The 14,628-nt window shown below is 36.0% G+C and overlaps 1 protein-coding gene across 5 annotated transcripts in view; it reads left to right on the top strand.

Annotated features, from left to right (window-relative positions):
- The window catches only part of FAM13A (family with sequence similarity 13 member A), a 109,519-nt gene that overhangs the window by 8,199 nt on the left and 86,692 nt on the right, over nucleotides 1-14,628 (top strand). For 3 of the 5 annotated variants that reach the window (XR_008913034.1, XM_007495695.3, XM_007495696.3), the window contains exon 2: nucleotides 6,999-7,040. The exons of the other annotated variants lie outside the window; for them this stretch is intronic. Coding sequence is in view for 2 of the 3 variants with exons in the window: in XM_007495695.3 (XP_007495757.1) it covers nucleotides 6,999-7,040 (42 nt within the window). In the remaining variant the exon portion in view is untranslated. The remainder of the gene's footprint in view (nucleotides 1-6,998; nucleotides 7,041-14,628) is intronic. 5 annotated transcript variants of the gene reach the window in all.

Below are 14,628 nucleotides of genomic sequence, written 5' to 3'. Positions count from 1 at the left end.
TGAGGATTTTTAATTTGTTCGCTTTATAGTTTTTTAATTTGTATGCCAAATTCATTGACCTCTTCCCTCTCTAATTTGTTAATATATGAACTGAAGGATATGAATTTCCCCGAGTACTGCTTTGGCTGCATCCCATAGATTTTGAAAGGATTTCTCATCATTGTCATTTTCTTCAATAAAGTTATTAATTGTTTCTATGATTTGTTCTTTAACTGATTTTGGAGAATTGTATTGTTTAATTTCCAATTATCTTTTGATTTGCCTCTCCATGTACTCTTACTAATTATTATTTTCATTATATTGTGATCTGAGAAGATTGTATTTATTATTTCTGTTCTTTTGCACTTGTTTGCAATGTTTTTATGCCCTAATACATGGTCAAATTTTTTTCGACATTATTTTTATTTGGTCAATTTCAAACATTATTCATTGGATACAAAAATGATTTTCTTTTCTTCCCTCCCCTCCCGCTACCCCTCCCATAGCCGACGTGCGATTCCACTGGGTATCACGTGTCCTTGATCTGAACCCATTTCACATGGTCAATTTTTGTGAATGTACCCTGTACTGCTGAAAAGAAGGGGTATTCCTTTTTGTTCCTATTTATTTTTCTCCACATATCTACAAACTTTTTTTTCTAAGATTTCATTTACTTCTCTTATCTCTGTCTTATTTTTTTGGGGGGGGGTTTGATTTTTCTAGTTCTGATAGAGGAAGGTTCAGGTCTCCTACTAGTATAGTTTTTCTATCTATTTCATCCTTGAGATCCACCAGTTTCTCCTTTAGAAATTTGGATGCCATGCCATTTGGTGCATACATATTGAGTACACATATTTCCTTGTTGTCTATACTGCCTTTTATCAGGATGTAATTACCTTCCCTATCTCTTTTAACTTGATGACTTTGTCAGATATCATGATTGAAACTCCTGCCTTCTTTTTATCAGTTGATGCCTAATAGATTTGGCTCTATCTTCTTACTTTTATCCTGTGTATATCTACCTTCCTCATGTGTGTTTCTTGTAGACAGCATTTGGTAGGGTTTTGGATTCTAATCCACTGTGCTATTCACTTGTGCTTTATAGGTGAGTTCATTCCATTCACATTCAGAGTTATGATTATCAACTGTGTATTTCCCAACATTTGAATTTCTACTCCTAGTTCTCCTTTTTCTTCTTTCACTATTTCCTTCTATGCCAATGTTTTGTTTTTAATCAATCCCCCTAATTCCCACCCTTATTTTACTTCCCTTTCTACCCCCTCCCTTCTTATTCCCTCCTTATTTTCTTTATAGTCTTTTTAAACTACCCTCCCCCCACCCTCTCTCTCCTTTGTACTGCTTCCCTCCCCACCAATCTGTTTGTTACACTTCTACTTCCCTATAGGGAGCAAATCAATTCTCTGCCCCAATGGATTGGATTGTTGTTCCCTCTTTGAGTCAATTTCAATGCACAAAAGTGTTGAGTATTTCCTATCTCAAGCCTCTTTACCCTTACAGTGTATTGATGTTCTCCCTCCTCCCGCCATGAGCTTCTTTGTGACATATAAATTTACCCCCTTTTGTTTCTTTTCCCATTTCTTTTAGTATTAACCTCTTTTTTTAGCTCTAGTTGTGTATATATTTATAAATATATATATATATATAATACACACACATATACATGTATTTATGCATACATATATCTATATAGATATTTATGTCTTGGCATTTCATCCTATACAGTTTGTCACTGGTTCCTCTAAGTGTAATTCTTCTAGCTGCCTAGGTGATAATAACAATTTTTTTTTTAAACCCTTACCTTCTGTCTTAGAATCAATACTGTGTATTGGTTCCAAGGCAGAAGAGTGGTAAGGGCTAGGCAATGGGGGTCAAGTGATTTGCCCAAGGTCACACAGCTGGATAATAACAATTTTTAAGAGTTACCAATGACCTTTTTTCTTATAGAGATACATATCATTTTAACTTACTGGTTCTCTTAAAAAAAAGTTTTTTTGTTTTGTTTTTCTTTTTTCCCTCTTTTTAAATTACCTTTTGATGATTCTCTTGATTGTAATTTCTTTTTTCTTTTTCTGTTGTTTGCTCATATTTACCCCTTCTTTATTCCCTGCTGTTGCCTGAGCTCTTGCTCCTCTCATTTTTTTTTTGTTTTTGTGTGTGGTTTTGGGCTTTTCTTTCCACCTTCACCCTTGGAGTTTTGTCAGTAAATCTCTCAGTGACGTCTGTGGGGGAGGGGTGTTGGAGCTTGAGCTTCTCTGCCCTCTGGAAGCTTTGATGGGATTATGTCCAGCAGTCTGTGGGGGAGGGGTTTTGGAGTTTGAGCTTCCCTGCCCTCTGAAGGCTTTGATGGGATTAAGTCTGGCTGGGTTGCTGGATGTGCCCTGGTGCCAAAGCCTTGGGAAGGGGGGCGGGAATATGGGGTGTCTACACTGATGCTCTGAGTTTCTCCTCTGTCTGCTTCCCCACGGCCTGTGTTGGATGCTGTGAGTCTGGCACAGCTTTGCCCACCCAGAGGTTCCAGCTGCAGATGGAGGCTTAGAGCTCTAGTTGGGGGAGGGATCCTGGGCCCTTCCTTCTTCCTTCCTCTTAAGCGGGAGTGTTCTTGAATTCCGACTTTTTTGGGGGGGGCGTACCTTTTAAGTTGAGTCCAGCTGGGGGGTTCCTTGGCTCTGTCTTGTTGTTAGGTTTGATTTTCAGTCCCTTAGGAGCATTTAGTTTGTAAACGATAAGGAAGGGTTTTCAGAGGTCTGAACGTTTGCTGCCTCTACGCTGTCATCTTGACTCCGCCTCTCTTCAAGTTAACTCTTTTAAGAAGACATAGTAGCAGGAGATTTCATGTTCTTTTAGTTTTTTAATAAGTCTTAGTAAACAAAAGGGAAATATTGAATTGGACAAATTGCTAGAGAAACTATAGCAAAAAGACTTAGGACATGTCTTCATGATAAGGATTAGTAAAGAATACATATGAAACTTTTACAAAAATTATAAGAATTTATCACATATTAGGACTCAGAGATATTGCAAATAAAATTGAAAATACAGAAATAACAAACATCCTTTACAGACCATAATGAAACAAAAATGTTCATCAGTTCAAGGAGGACAAACAAAATACACAGATCTAAAGTGAACCTTAACAAGAAAAGGCTCAGTGAGTAGAAAACCAGGCCTGGAGACAAAAAATCCTGGGTTCAAATATAAACTCAGATACTTCCTAGCTGTGTGACCCTGGGCAAGTCACTTAACCCCAATTGCCTAGCCCTTAAGATTCTTCTGTCTTGAAACCAATACTCAGTATGCAAGTCACTTATTCCCAACTGACTAGCCCTTACCACTCTTCTGCCTTTGAATGTGTTGATTCTAGGATAGAAGGTAAGGATTAAAAAAAAGAAACCCAACAATGGGATACTACATGATGGATGATTCAAAGAACAAATCATAAAAAATTAATAATTATATGAAATAAAATTATAATCATAAAATCATATAATTTCTGAGCTTATGCTAAAGCATTAGAAGCAAATCACTATATTTATACATGAACAAAATAGAAAAGGCTACTTAAACACCTTATCCTTGATTGCACAACCTTCTTCCTTATATAAATCATTCCAATCTTGAAAGACAACTCTCATATCTCCCACTTTTTGAAGAATATGCCTGTCTTCTTGTGGTCTAATTCTGCCAACCTACCTTTATGCCACCCAAGCATGGAACTGAACCCCAACACTTTCCAGGTTTCCTCTGTTGCTTTCTGAGGCTGTCTCACTGGTATCCCCTGAAGCCACTTCAGCAGGCTGCCCAGAGTAGCAGCTCCTAGTCTAATTCTCAAATTCCTAGGGATTTCCCTTTTTTCCACCGACACTACAATTCATGAACTCCCACCTGTTGCCTGTTTACAAATTAGTCACGGATATTCAATTAATCTAATATTAACCAAAACATTTACTGAAAATACAAAACAAGCACTTAAAATAGAAATACTATTTAGCCATCATTCTTAGTTTTACTATTCTTACAAAGCAGACGGTGTTGTCAGGAAATTGGCATGCACCTAAAGTCCTCCGGTAGGGGACATGTGTGGCCAAAACAACTCACAGCTCTGGAACAGTACGTAAAAGTTCCTTGATGAGCACAGTAGGATGAGTGTTGAATAGATACTTCCACTGCTAACCTAAGCGAATCCACACTGTGCACGAGAAACGCCACACTGGACAATCTTTTGGGTAGCATCTCTGATTCTCTGCTTCCAAGCATTTTCTTATCTCATCTGGTCTTGCAGGCTGTTCCAAGCTCCGTTGGGCTTACTACTCAGCAGTTACTAGAGTATATGCCACTTCCAGCTTTAGGCTTGGATGGTGCTTCAGCTGAAGTAATAGAAAAAATCAAAGACCTTAAGGCAAAAGTTGGCAGGAAATCTCCACTTCTGTATCTTTGTAGTATTCTTCTTCTCTTAGCAATATTAGGTAGCATTGGAGAGAAGTATCTTCTCTTTTCTTCTTTTCCACAATAAATCATAATAAGAAAGTGTATTTTTCTTTTCCTTTTTTCAGCAGCCAGTCAAAATAGAGAATTCTCTATTCATTCTTGTTCTTGTTCTTGCTGGGAGTAGATGGCAGTAGAGGACAGCCTCTCACCAAGCCAACCAGTCCTACCTGATAATGTATCACAGCACAGAGGGAAAGTTATTAGCTCTCTTTGATACGATTCAAAAATCTGTTTTTCAACTCTTCTCTTTTCCTGTGAACCTTTCTTGGTTCAGCAGCTGGATCCTCTCTATGATTATGGTTGGAAAAACAAATTGTCATCTTCTGCCTATAACCAGATAAATTGGATTTGTCCTATAATCACAGATCTGTTCTGGTCTCTCTGCTTTCCAGGTTAATAACATAAAAGTTAAATTAACTTTTAAAAAGTTAATTAATTTTAAGTTTAAAAATTAACCTAAATGTTTGCCAAGTCTTTGTATCAAACTACTGGAGCAGACTGTGTCCTCCATTCACTCTAGTGTTCTACAGCTTGCCATACACAGAGGAACCACTTTTGTTTCTCAAGAGAACTCTTGAGTCAAACTTAATCACAGCTTTTTCTAGAACTCAGAGGCAGAATTTCACCCCAAATAAGTGAACTGTCAAGGCAGCCATAATTGAGCAACTGCATTTCTTAGAAATCAACATATATCCCCAGTCAATTGAATTGTCATGAGTCACCTCCAGTTATAATGTAGTTTCAGTCCTTTCACCAATCTGGTGTCTTTCCCTTAGATACATACCCTTCTCTAGATGTCAAAAGGGACAAAGTCCTTTGAAAGTATATTGTCTATAACCCAGAAAAAATCTTTTAAAATTCATAATGTAAAATTTATTGGTTTACAAATGAAATCAGTTACATAAAGATAAAAAAAAATAAAATATACTGTCAAGGCAGAGACTGACCAGTGTAGATTACAGCAAGGCTTTTTTTCCCCTTTGTTTGGAGTACATTATTCACCCATAAGTATATATCAAAAGATGATATTTGCTTTTTTTGGCCACCATGTCTCAGTGTTCATTCCTCTTAAACTTGAATTTATTTAATAAATAAAAATCATGGATTCTACTGTCTATCCAGTTTACATATAGATATGTATGGATATAAATACACACACACACACACACACACACACACACATATATATATATATATATATATAATTATAAGAAGTTTACAAAGGTGACAAGTTAATAATAGATGTGGCTAATTTGTTCTTGAAGAAAACTAAAGCTTTGAGAAAACTAGTTGATTCCAACCAGATCAACCAGTCAACAAGAATTTATTTCTAGGTATCATCTGTTGTCTTATCAGTATAATGGGGAGAAGGCAAAAGTCTGAAGGCAAGAGATTGGACTAGTTCTAGATCAGCATTGTTTTTAGTTCTTTATTATCTGTGATCTTTTGATTGAGCTTGAGAAATCATTACTCTACAAGCAATCAACAATAGATGTTGCTATATGCATTATTTGCATTATGAAGAATACAACAATAAATCTTTTTCTCTGAGGAATTTACAAGTTCATCAGCAATGGGATGAAATATACATAAAAACAGAAATATATATAAAAATATAAATATATTTTAAATAAATAAATATAAATATAAAATATATATAAAAATATAAATAAAAACAAAAAAAATGCACTATAAGAGAAGTATTGAATGTTCAGTCCTATAGTATTTTAGGACCAGAGTAATCTGTGCCATCTATTCAGATAGTAAAAGAATCTCAATATTTTTAGGAGGGAGGACAAAATAATTTTGTTTCTATGAAATTTAGATTTTAATAAAAAAGATTTTCACAAAATATCTTAGTGTAAGTGCTATTTAAACTATATTTTATGTTATGATTTTATCTTAATTTAATGGTTATTTTATTTATGCTTTGGTGGGACCTTTTAATTTCACCCATGTGAGTGGAAATTTATCAGAGAAACTTAAGGAAAATACAAAGTGCCTAGTTATGCTGTGCTCATCAATGTGCTTTGCTGTTGCTATAGGAATTGTCTCCATAGTGCTCTAGATGCACACTCATTATTTGTTGGCTGTTGATCATTTTCGCCTTCATGACAATAAGCCAGAATTTATTTTATTTGAATAACTCAGACAGCTTAAAAATTCTAACACAGTTAGAATACTGTGGGTATTTCTCTTACTAGAATAAAGTCATTAAATGGTTCTCTTTAGCAATATGATCCTAGTTAAAATGAAAGACCTCTGTTTCAGTTTAAAAGACAAGTCATACCTCAGTCTCTCTGGAAGAGGTGACTTACCTTAACTGAGTGGTCATCAAAATATTTAATTTAATTTAATATATAATGAAGGTAGTATTAATATATCAAAAGGAATCCTGTTCCACTCATGCCATACTTAAATTTTAGTTTTATGAAAACATGTTTTACTACAAATTCACTTATTTAAGCAAATAACTGAACTATATACTAATGTCAGATGTATTTTCCTTCTAGTTCTCAAGAAGAAGAAAGACCCATGTCACCTTTTTATTTAAGGTATCTTTTTATTTGTTTGAGGGGTAAAGGAGCTTAAAGGTTCTTTTAATGTTTTTACTTGTCTGTTTTATGATGTATTCTATAAACTTGGGCTCCATTAAGTCATAATCATCAGTCTCTGTTCTTTTCTGACAAATTTTATAATGAAAATTTTATGATGAACAATCAAAAAGGGTAGAAGATACACATATAGAAATGGCAAGTGGGGCAGCAATTTTTATTTGAAAAATCCCTAATAACTCTGCTCTTCCCTATTCAACTCTTTCTATTCTATTCTGTTCTACTATTATCATGATATAGTGAACTGGCCTCAGAATCAAGAAGACCTAGATTTATTTCCTGACTGTGACAAATACTGACTAGTTGTGTGGTTGGGCAAATCGCTCAGTCTCCTTTGTCACAGGCAATTCTGTACTGCTATAAGTTGTAGAATCAAGCAAATAACAAGTCAACAAGAATTTAAGTGCCTACAGTATTAAAAGACTTTGATCGGTATATGGGGTAACTTGAATGATCTAACACTGGGCTTTCAGATAGATCAAGCCAATACACATTTATTAAGAGCCAGACATCCTCTAGGGATACAAAGCAAAGCAAACACAATCTCTGCTCTCAAGGACTTCACAGTCTAATGAGGGAGACAACATGCAAACAACTATGTACAAACAAGATAAATTGGAGGTAATCTCAGGAGTAAGAAACTGGCTTTAAGGGCAATCATGAAAGGAATACTGCAAAAGATGGAATTTTGGCTGGAACTTAAAGGAAGCCAGGAGTTAGAAATGAGAAGGAAGAGCAGGCCAGGAATGGGGAACAGCCAACAAAAATACATTCAGGAAATAATGTGAGGACCGGCAAAAAGACCAGTCATTAGGTCACAAAATACATGGAGGGTATTATGATGGGAGGAAACTGAAAAGGCAAAAATGGGCCAGGTTGTGAAGGGCTTTAAAAGCTAAGAAGAAGCCTGTATTTTTGATCCTGGAGATAATGAAGAGTCACTGCCAGGTGGAAGATCTTTTCGATAGCTGAGTGAAGGGTAGACTGGAGTGAGAAGATACTTGAATCTGGGAAACCAACCAGAAGGATATTGTAGTAGTCTAGACATAAGGTGATAAGAGCCTGAACCAGGGGGAAAGTTTCTATAAGAAGATAAAATGAACAGACTTGGCAACATTTGGATATGGAAAGTGAGAAAGGATGCGGAATGGAGGATGATGTTTAGGTTGGGGTTAGGGTCAGAGTTGAGGTGAGAAACTAATTTAGGGTTGGGGTTAATTAGAGCCTGAGTAGAGAATGCTGAGAGTAAAAGGAAAGTTTGGAAAACCTGGAAGTTAAGGTGAAATATTAAATTGAGCTTTGGACAGGCTGAAACTAAGATGTCTATGGGACATTCAGTATGGGAGTGGTCAGGAGAGTAGTTAGGGATGGATAGATATGAGAACCATTTGCAGAGATGACTATCAAATCCATGGGAGCTGATGAGATCACCAAGTATGAAGGGAGAAGAAAAGAGGGAACAGGACAGAGCCTTGAAGGACATTACAGTAAATAGTCAGGAACTAGATGAAAATAAAGCTAAGGAGACCAAGAAAAAGAAGTCAGATTGGGAGGAGAACCATGAGAGAGAGGGAGAGAGTAATATGATAAAATACTTACTGTGATTGAAGAAATTTGGGCAAAGACAGAAGAAATGACCAGCAAAGCAAAGAGAGCAAAGACACATGGAACACAGATCATCAGGGGAGGAGAGAGAGGAGAAGGTGAGAATTCCATGGAAATTTGAAGAAGGGACAGTTAGACCTCCCAGCTGGTTGGACTTCACTGTTTCTTGAAGGTGATTTGAAGATAGACCACTTTATCTTCTCTCTGGTCATTACCTTTTCTACCTCTAATTGGAGCTGAAAAAGATATTCTTGTCCAGAAAAGACTTCTAGCAGTGTTGCTACTATCTTCCCTTAGGGGAAGATATTTTTGTCCTTTTGAAGAGACTTATTTCAAAGCCTTCAACCAATATTACAACTTAGAATTAAGGAAACCCTGTCCCTCTATCCCAGCCTCATCCTTAATTCCTTCTCCCCAAAAGAATAAAAGATCGTTTAACCAAAGAAGTTAGTTTGAAGGATTTTGTTATTAGAGGGAGGAATTTGTCTTACCATCTGTGAAGAAAACCTCCATTAGGTTGCTTGGAGAGAAAGAACAAGAAGTGTGGGGGGACCTCAGGATTCAACTTCTTTCATTCAACTACTTCCTGGTGTGACATCTTTTGATTTCTCCAATTATATCACAATTTGGCACCCCAGGAAAAGCCTGTACCCACCCCAGGCTACTGGACATAAATCAAACAATAAGTAATAATAATAATAATAAACAATAAGGAATAAGTAGGAATGAAAAAAGAAAATGATGTTGCAAATAATATTTTGAACATCAGTGCTGACAATTATAGCATGTTATTGGATATATAGCATCATATATAATTCCTTGATAGGAGTTGTAATGGAAACTATAGGTCTTATAGCCAACTCCACCACAATAATGACAAGGATGCCTTTTACTGATAACAAAGTTGTGTGACAAGTGATCACAAGATTTTAAGTATTTACCATGGTGGCTATTCAAACCTTTGCCTATATCAGGAATGTTCTCAAGTTTTTTACACCTAAGAAGGCAGCTCATATCTTAGTGCTGGATGATGCCTTGGAGCAACTAGTTGAAAAGATGTGTGCTGAATGTTTAGAAAAATAGGGAAAAGGACAGGTCAAGGAAGAGACAGGGAAAAAGACAAAAATATTTGCAGATGCAGAGAATAAGGACAAAGATAAGAAAACAAAAGACCAAGATAAGAATGGGGCAGAGGGAAAAGATAAGAATGATCCAGAAACCCAGAAGATCCTGTCATTAAGAGACATAGCAAAACAGCTGGTGTTCACCACTCAAAAGTACACAAACTATTTTCAACCCAGGAATTGTACTCGATCAGAGATTTCCAAAGTTTCTCTCAGAACCTCATAGGGCCTTAAAAGAGCTGAAAAGAGCCTTAAAGATATTTGAATCCGATTTTGATTCTGAAGATACTGACTCTTATCAGAAGTATTTAGTCCTCTTGAGCACAGGCAGTTTATAGATAAAATCAGACAAAGTTGTCCTACAGTAAAAGAGGAATGACAAAATGAAAGCACTGCACAAAAACAACAACAAAAACACAAATGAGAGACACTGTGAGAGTACAAGATAAACCATAATATAAGCACTGAAAAACAATGATGAAATAGTCCAGAGTATTAATGAAAATAGCTCCAAAAAGAAAAGATCTCTGCTAACAACAACAATAATAATAATGAAACAAAGTTAATTAACAAAGAAAACACATCTCTACATAGATACACTAGAAAAGAGTATCAAGGAAAAGGTAAACAATATTGTCAAAGACTGTAGAAAGGTCAAGACTGATGAGGGTTAAGGAAAAGACCATTAGATTTAGCAATTAAGAGATTATTAATAACTGGAGAAGAGTCTCAGTTGAATGATGAGGGAGGAAGCCAGGCTACAGTTAAGAAAAGAATGAGAAGAAAGAACTTGGAGGCAACCAAGCATTTGTAGGTGTCTTTTTCTCAGCCACAAACAAAATGGTGGAGAGATAGATGACTCAAGTAAGGATTATTTAAGCATAAAGAAGACATGGAAATGTTTTTAGGCAATAGGGAGGCAGTCAGTAGATAACAAGAGACTATTGACTAGTGAAAGAATTGGGATGATATAGGAAGTGATCTGCTGGAGAATATTGGATGGAATGTACGTGTAGAAGGCCATTCTCAGCTGCTAGCTCCTTTCCTGCTAAGATTAATGCTATCTATTGTGTATGTATCTAATTATTTATATCCCATTAGAATGTGAGCTCCTTGGAAGTAACTGTGTTATGAGGCTTAGCACAGTGACTGGCAAAGAGTTGGCATTTCATAAATGCTTGTTGATTTGACAGCCATGATATTTAAATTCAAAGTTTTAAAGAAATTATCTTCTTTGGAGCCATTCCCTAAAAAGTTTAAAAATATAAATCAAAGGGAAATAGGGAAATAAAATACTTGACTTTATTTTCTCATTTTGCCTTTTCCATGTATAAGATCGTAGGAAGATACATTAGTGATAACATAAGGATTTACAGCAAATTTCTCCCCTTGCTTCCCTGTGCTCAGTTTTTGTTTCCATTTTGTATGTGATGTACTGTTGGACCTTTGTCATTTAAGCTTGTCAGGAGGCCAGTTTCATCATTCAGTTGTATCATCCATTGGCAATCAGGACTCAGTTAAAAAGCACTGAAGAGAATAAAAACCTTCTGACTCTTTTTAAATAAGACCCAAGATATTGCAATGAATCAGCATGTTGCCAAAGGAAGTGATTAAGCTGGGACAATGATTGATGCGTGATTAGCAGAATTATAGTAAGATGAATAGAATTCTAGATATTATATTTTTAAGGTAAAAATCTAAACTCTGCAGTAATTACTTCCTCTTTTTATTGTAACTCTCTATAAGTTAATGTTTTGCAATAGGGGCATTATTCATCAAGTAAGTGGAAGGCTTATCAGCCATATATGGGATGTCCAGAGGACACCCCTCCCCTTCCCTCCCCTCCCCTCCCCTCCCAGTTCAATAAACTCCCTCAACTTTTTAGTTCAGTTAACCATGCCTCTCCAATCTTGTTCTTGTGAAGCTGAGTTTTTATACCCAGGTGTTGTTGCTCAGTTATTCTCAGTCATGCTGGACTCTTCATGGCCCCATTTGGAATTTTCTTGGCAGGTATACTAGAGTGGTTTTGCCATTTCCTTTTCCAGCTCATTTCATAGAAGAGGAAACTAAGGCAAAAAGGGCTAATGACTTGCCTGAGGTCACACAGCTGGTAAGTGTCTGAGGGCAGATGTGAACTCAGGAAGATGAATCTTCCTAACTCCAGGCTTAGTGCCCTATCCACTGTACTACTCAACTGAACTGCTGTAACACATGCCATTTATCCCTTATTAATTTCATTTTTTAAATATTCAACTCAATCCTTTTGGATCCTAACTGTCATTCAGCTGTCTAGGAATAGCTATTGCTATCCTTCCCTGCTTTGTGTTATGATGTCTTTATTTAGTACATTAATAAACATGTTAAATAGCACAGGGCCAAACATAGATCTTTGGGATACTCCACTAGAGACTTCCCGCCATGTTGGTATTGAACCTTTACCAAGTACTCTGAATTCAGACATCCAACTGTTTCTTAATACATCTAAACCTATTCTTATACAGTCCACATTTTCCATAAATATAGTATGAGATCCTTTATCATAAGCCTTGTTAAAGTCTAGATTAAACTGTGTCTACAGCATTCCCTGGAGCTACTAGTTAAGTAATCCTATCAAAGAAAGAAATGAGGTTAATCTGGCATGATCTGCTCTTAAGGAAGTCATACTGGCTCTTGGAATCACCACTTCTCTTTCTAGATACTTGCCAACTATTGATTTTTTTTTAAACCCTTACCCTCTGTCTCAAGGGCTAGGCAATGGAGGTTAAGTGACTTGTGCAGGGTCATCCAGCTAGGAAGTGTCTAAGGCCAGATTTAGAGCCAGGAGCTCCCATCTCCAGGCCTGATTCTCAATCCACTGAGCCATCTAATCACCCCTACCAACTTTCTCTTTACTGATGTCTGAACCACTATCCTTTTATTAATCCAATGTACTATTTTAAAACTGCTAAGCTATAATAAGTATTTAATATCAAATGAAAACATTTTAAAACTATAATTTTAATTTATAAAATAATATATCTTTTAAAAGCAGAACAAATAAACAGTACATTCTTTTTTTTTAACCCTTACCTTCCATCTTGGAATCATACTGTATATTGCTTCCAAGGCAGAAGAGTGGTAAGGGCCAGGCAATGGGAGTCAAGTTTGCCCAGGGTCATACAGCTGGTAAGTGTCTAAGAGGTCAGATTTGAACTTAGGACCTCCCATCTCTAGGCCTGGCTCTCAGTCCACTGAGCTATCCAGCTGTCTCCAAATAGTACATTCTTAAAAATACCCTATCCTCAGGATTTATGAGAAAGAGTGGTATCCATGTTGAGAGAAAGAACTATGGGAATAAAAATGCAGAAGAAAAACATGATTTATCACTTGTTTATAGGACTTGGGGTTTTAGTTTTAAAAGATTACTCTATTACAAAAATGAATGATAGGGAAATAGATATTGAATGATCATACATGTATAATCCAGGGGGATTGCTCCTCAACTCCAGGAGAGAAGAAAGAAAAGAACATGAATCATGTAACCATGGGAAGATGCTTAAAAATAAATTAAATTTTTTTAAAAATCCTCTCTCAAGCACAATTTGAATCTTATTATTTCAGAAAAATGTTGAAAATTATTATTATATGTATCTTGGAAAATTAAATATTAAAAATATTAAAAAGTTTTTAAAATGACTCCCCCCAAGTAGAAATGCAGGAAAAAATAAACCATATGATTGCTCAGTAGTGTGATGGGGATATGACTGGGGTTTTGGCATTAAAATAATACTCTATTGCAAATATGAATAATATAGTTTGAACAATGATACATGTATAAGCCAGTGAAACTGCTTGTCAGCTCTGGGAGGGCAGAGGGGTGGGAAAAATTATCAATCATGTAACTATGGGAAAAGTCTAAATAAGTACATAAATTATTTTTTAAAAAGAGAACATGAGAATGACAGAGAGGGCAATCTAAAAGGAAAGATAGATTGGGAAGGGGAATTGATTATTTATTAAATTTTAAAATTTTGAAATGGGGAAAAAAGACCTCCCAAATATCCTCTCTTGGGCAGCTGAGTTGTGAAGCTAAGTTTCTGGGCAAGTCACTTAACCCCCATTGCCTGGCTCTTACCACGCTTCTGTCTTGGAATGGATACTTAGCATCAATTCTAAGTCAGAAAATAAAAGTTTAAAACAAAATATCCTTAACTGAGACTAAGAGTTTGGGTAGGAATAATTTTTAAAATGGCTCTCTTCCCCAAATAGCTATCACGATAGTCTGCCCGAAGTGGCTCAGTAGATTGAAAGTCAGGCCTGGAGATGGGTTCAAATGTGACCTTAGACACTTTTCTAGCTAAGGGACTCTGGGTAAGTCATGTAACTCCAGTTGCCTGGCCCTTACCCACTCTTCTGCCTTGGAACTGATACTTAGTATTGATTCTAAGATGTAAGATAAGGATTGAAAACAAAATATCCTCTCCCCTGTTTATTCAGAGTATAAGCAGGAATAATTTTAAGAATGGAACCAATTTATTTTGCTAACATTATAACTTCATGGGGGCACAGGGTAGGTTTATAAAACGTGTATATATGGTAAATGTCAATTATTTGTATGGTTAGCTGATGGAGCGGAAAAAAGCACTGTTTTTACAAAGAAAGTAAAAACAATCTTATTTTTATATAAATTTATACAAATTAAGTTAGAATACAAAATAAATTGGAAAAATAGAAGCTAGTCTTGGAGACTGTTCATTTAAATTAGGGAGTCTGGCCAGAGATTTTAGTGGTTTATTCATCAGAAAGGATAAGGTGAGGGA

The sequence above is a fragment of the Monodelphis domestica genome, chromosome 6 (genome assembly GCF_027887165.1).
Source record: "Monodelphis domestica isolate mMonDom1 chromosome 6, mMonDom1.pri, whole genome shotgun sequence".
Lineage (NCBI taxonomy): Eukaryota > Metazoa > Chordata > Mammalia > Didelphimorphia > Didelphidae > Monodelphis > Monodelphis domestica.
The sequence above is the reverse complement of the archived record's forward strand: the minus strand, read 5'-3'. Positions and strand labels throughout refer to the sequence as shown.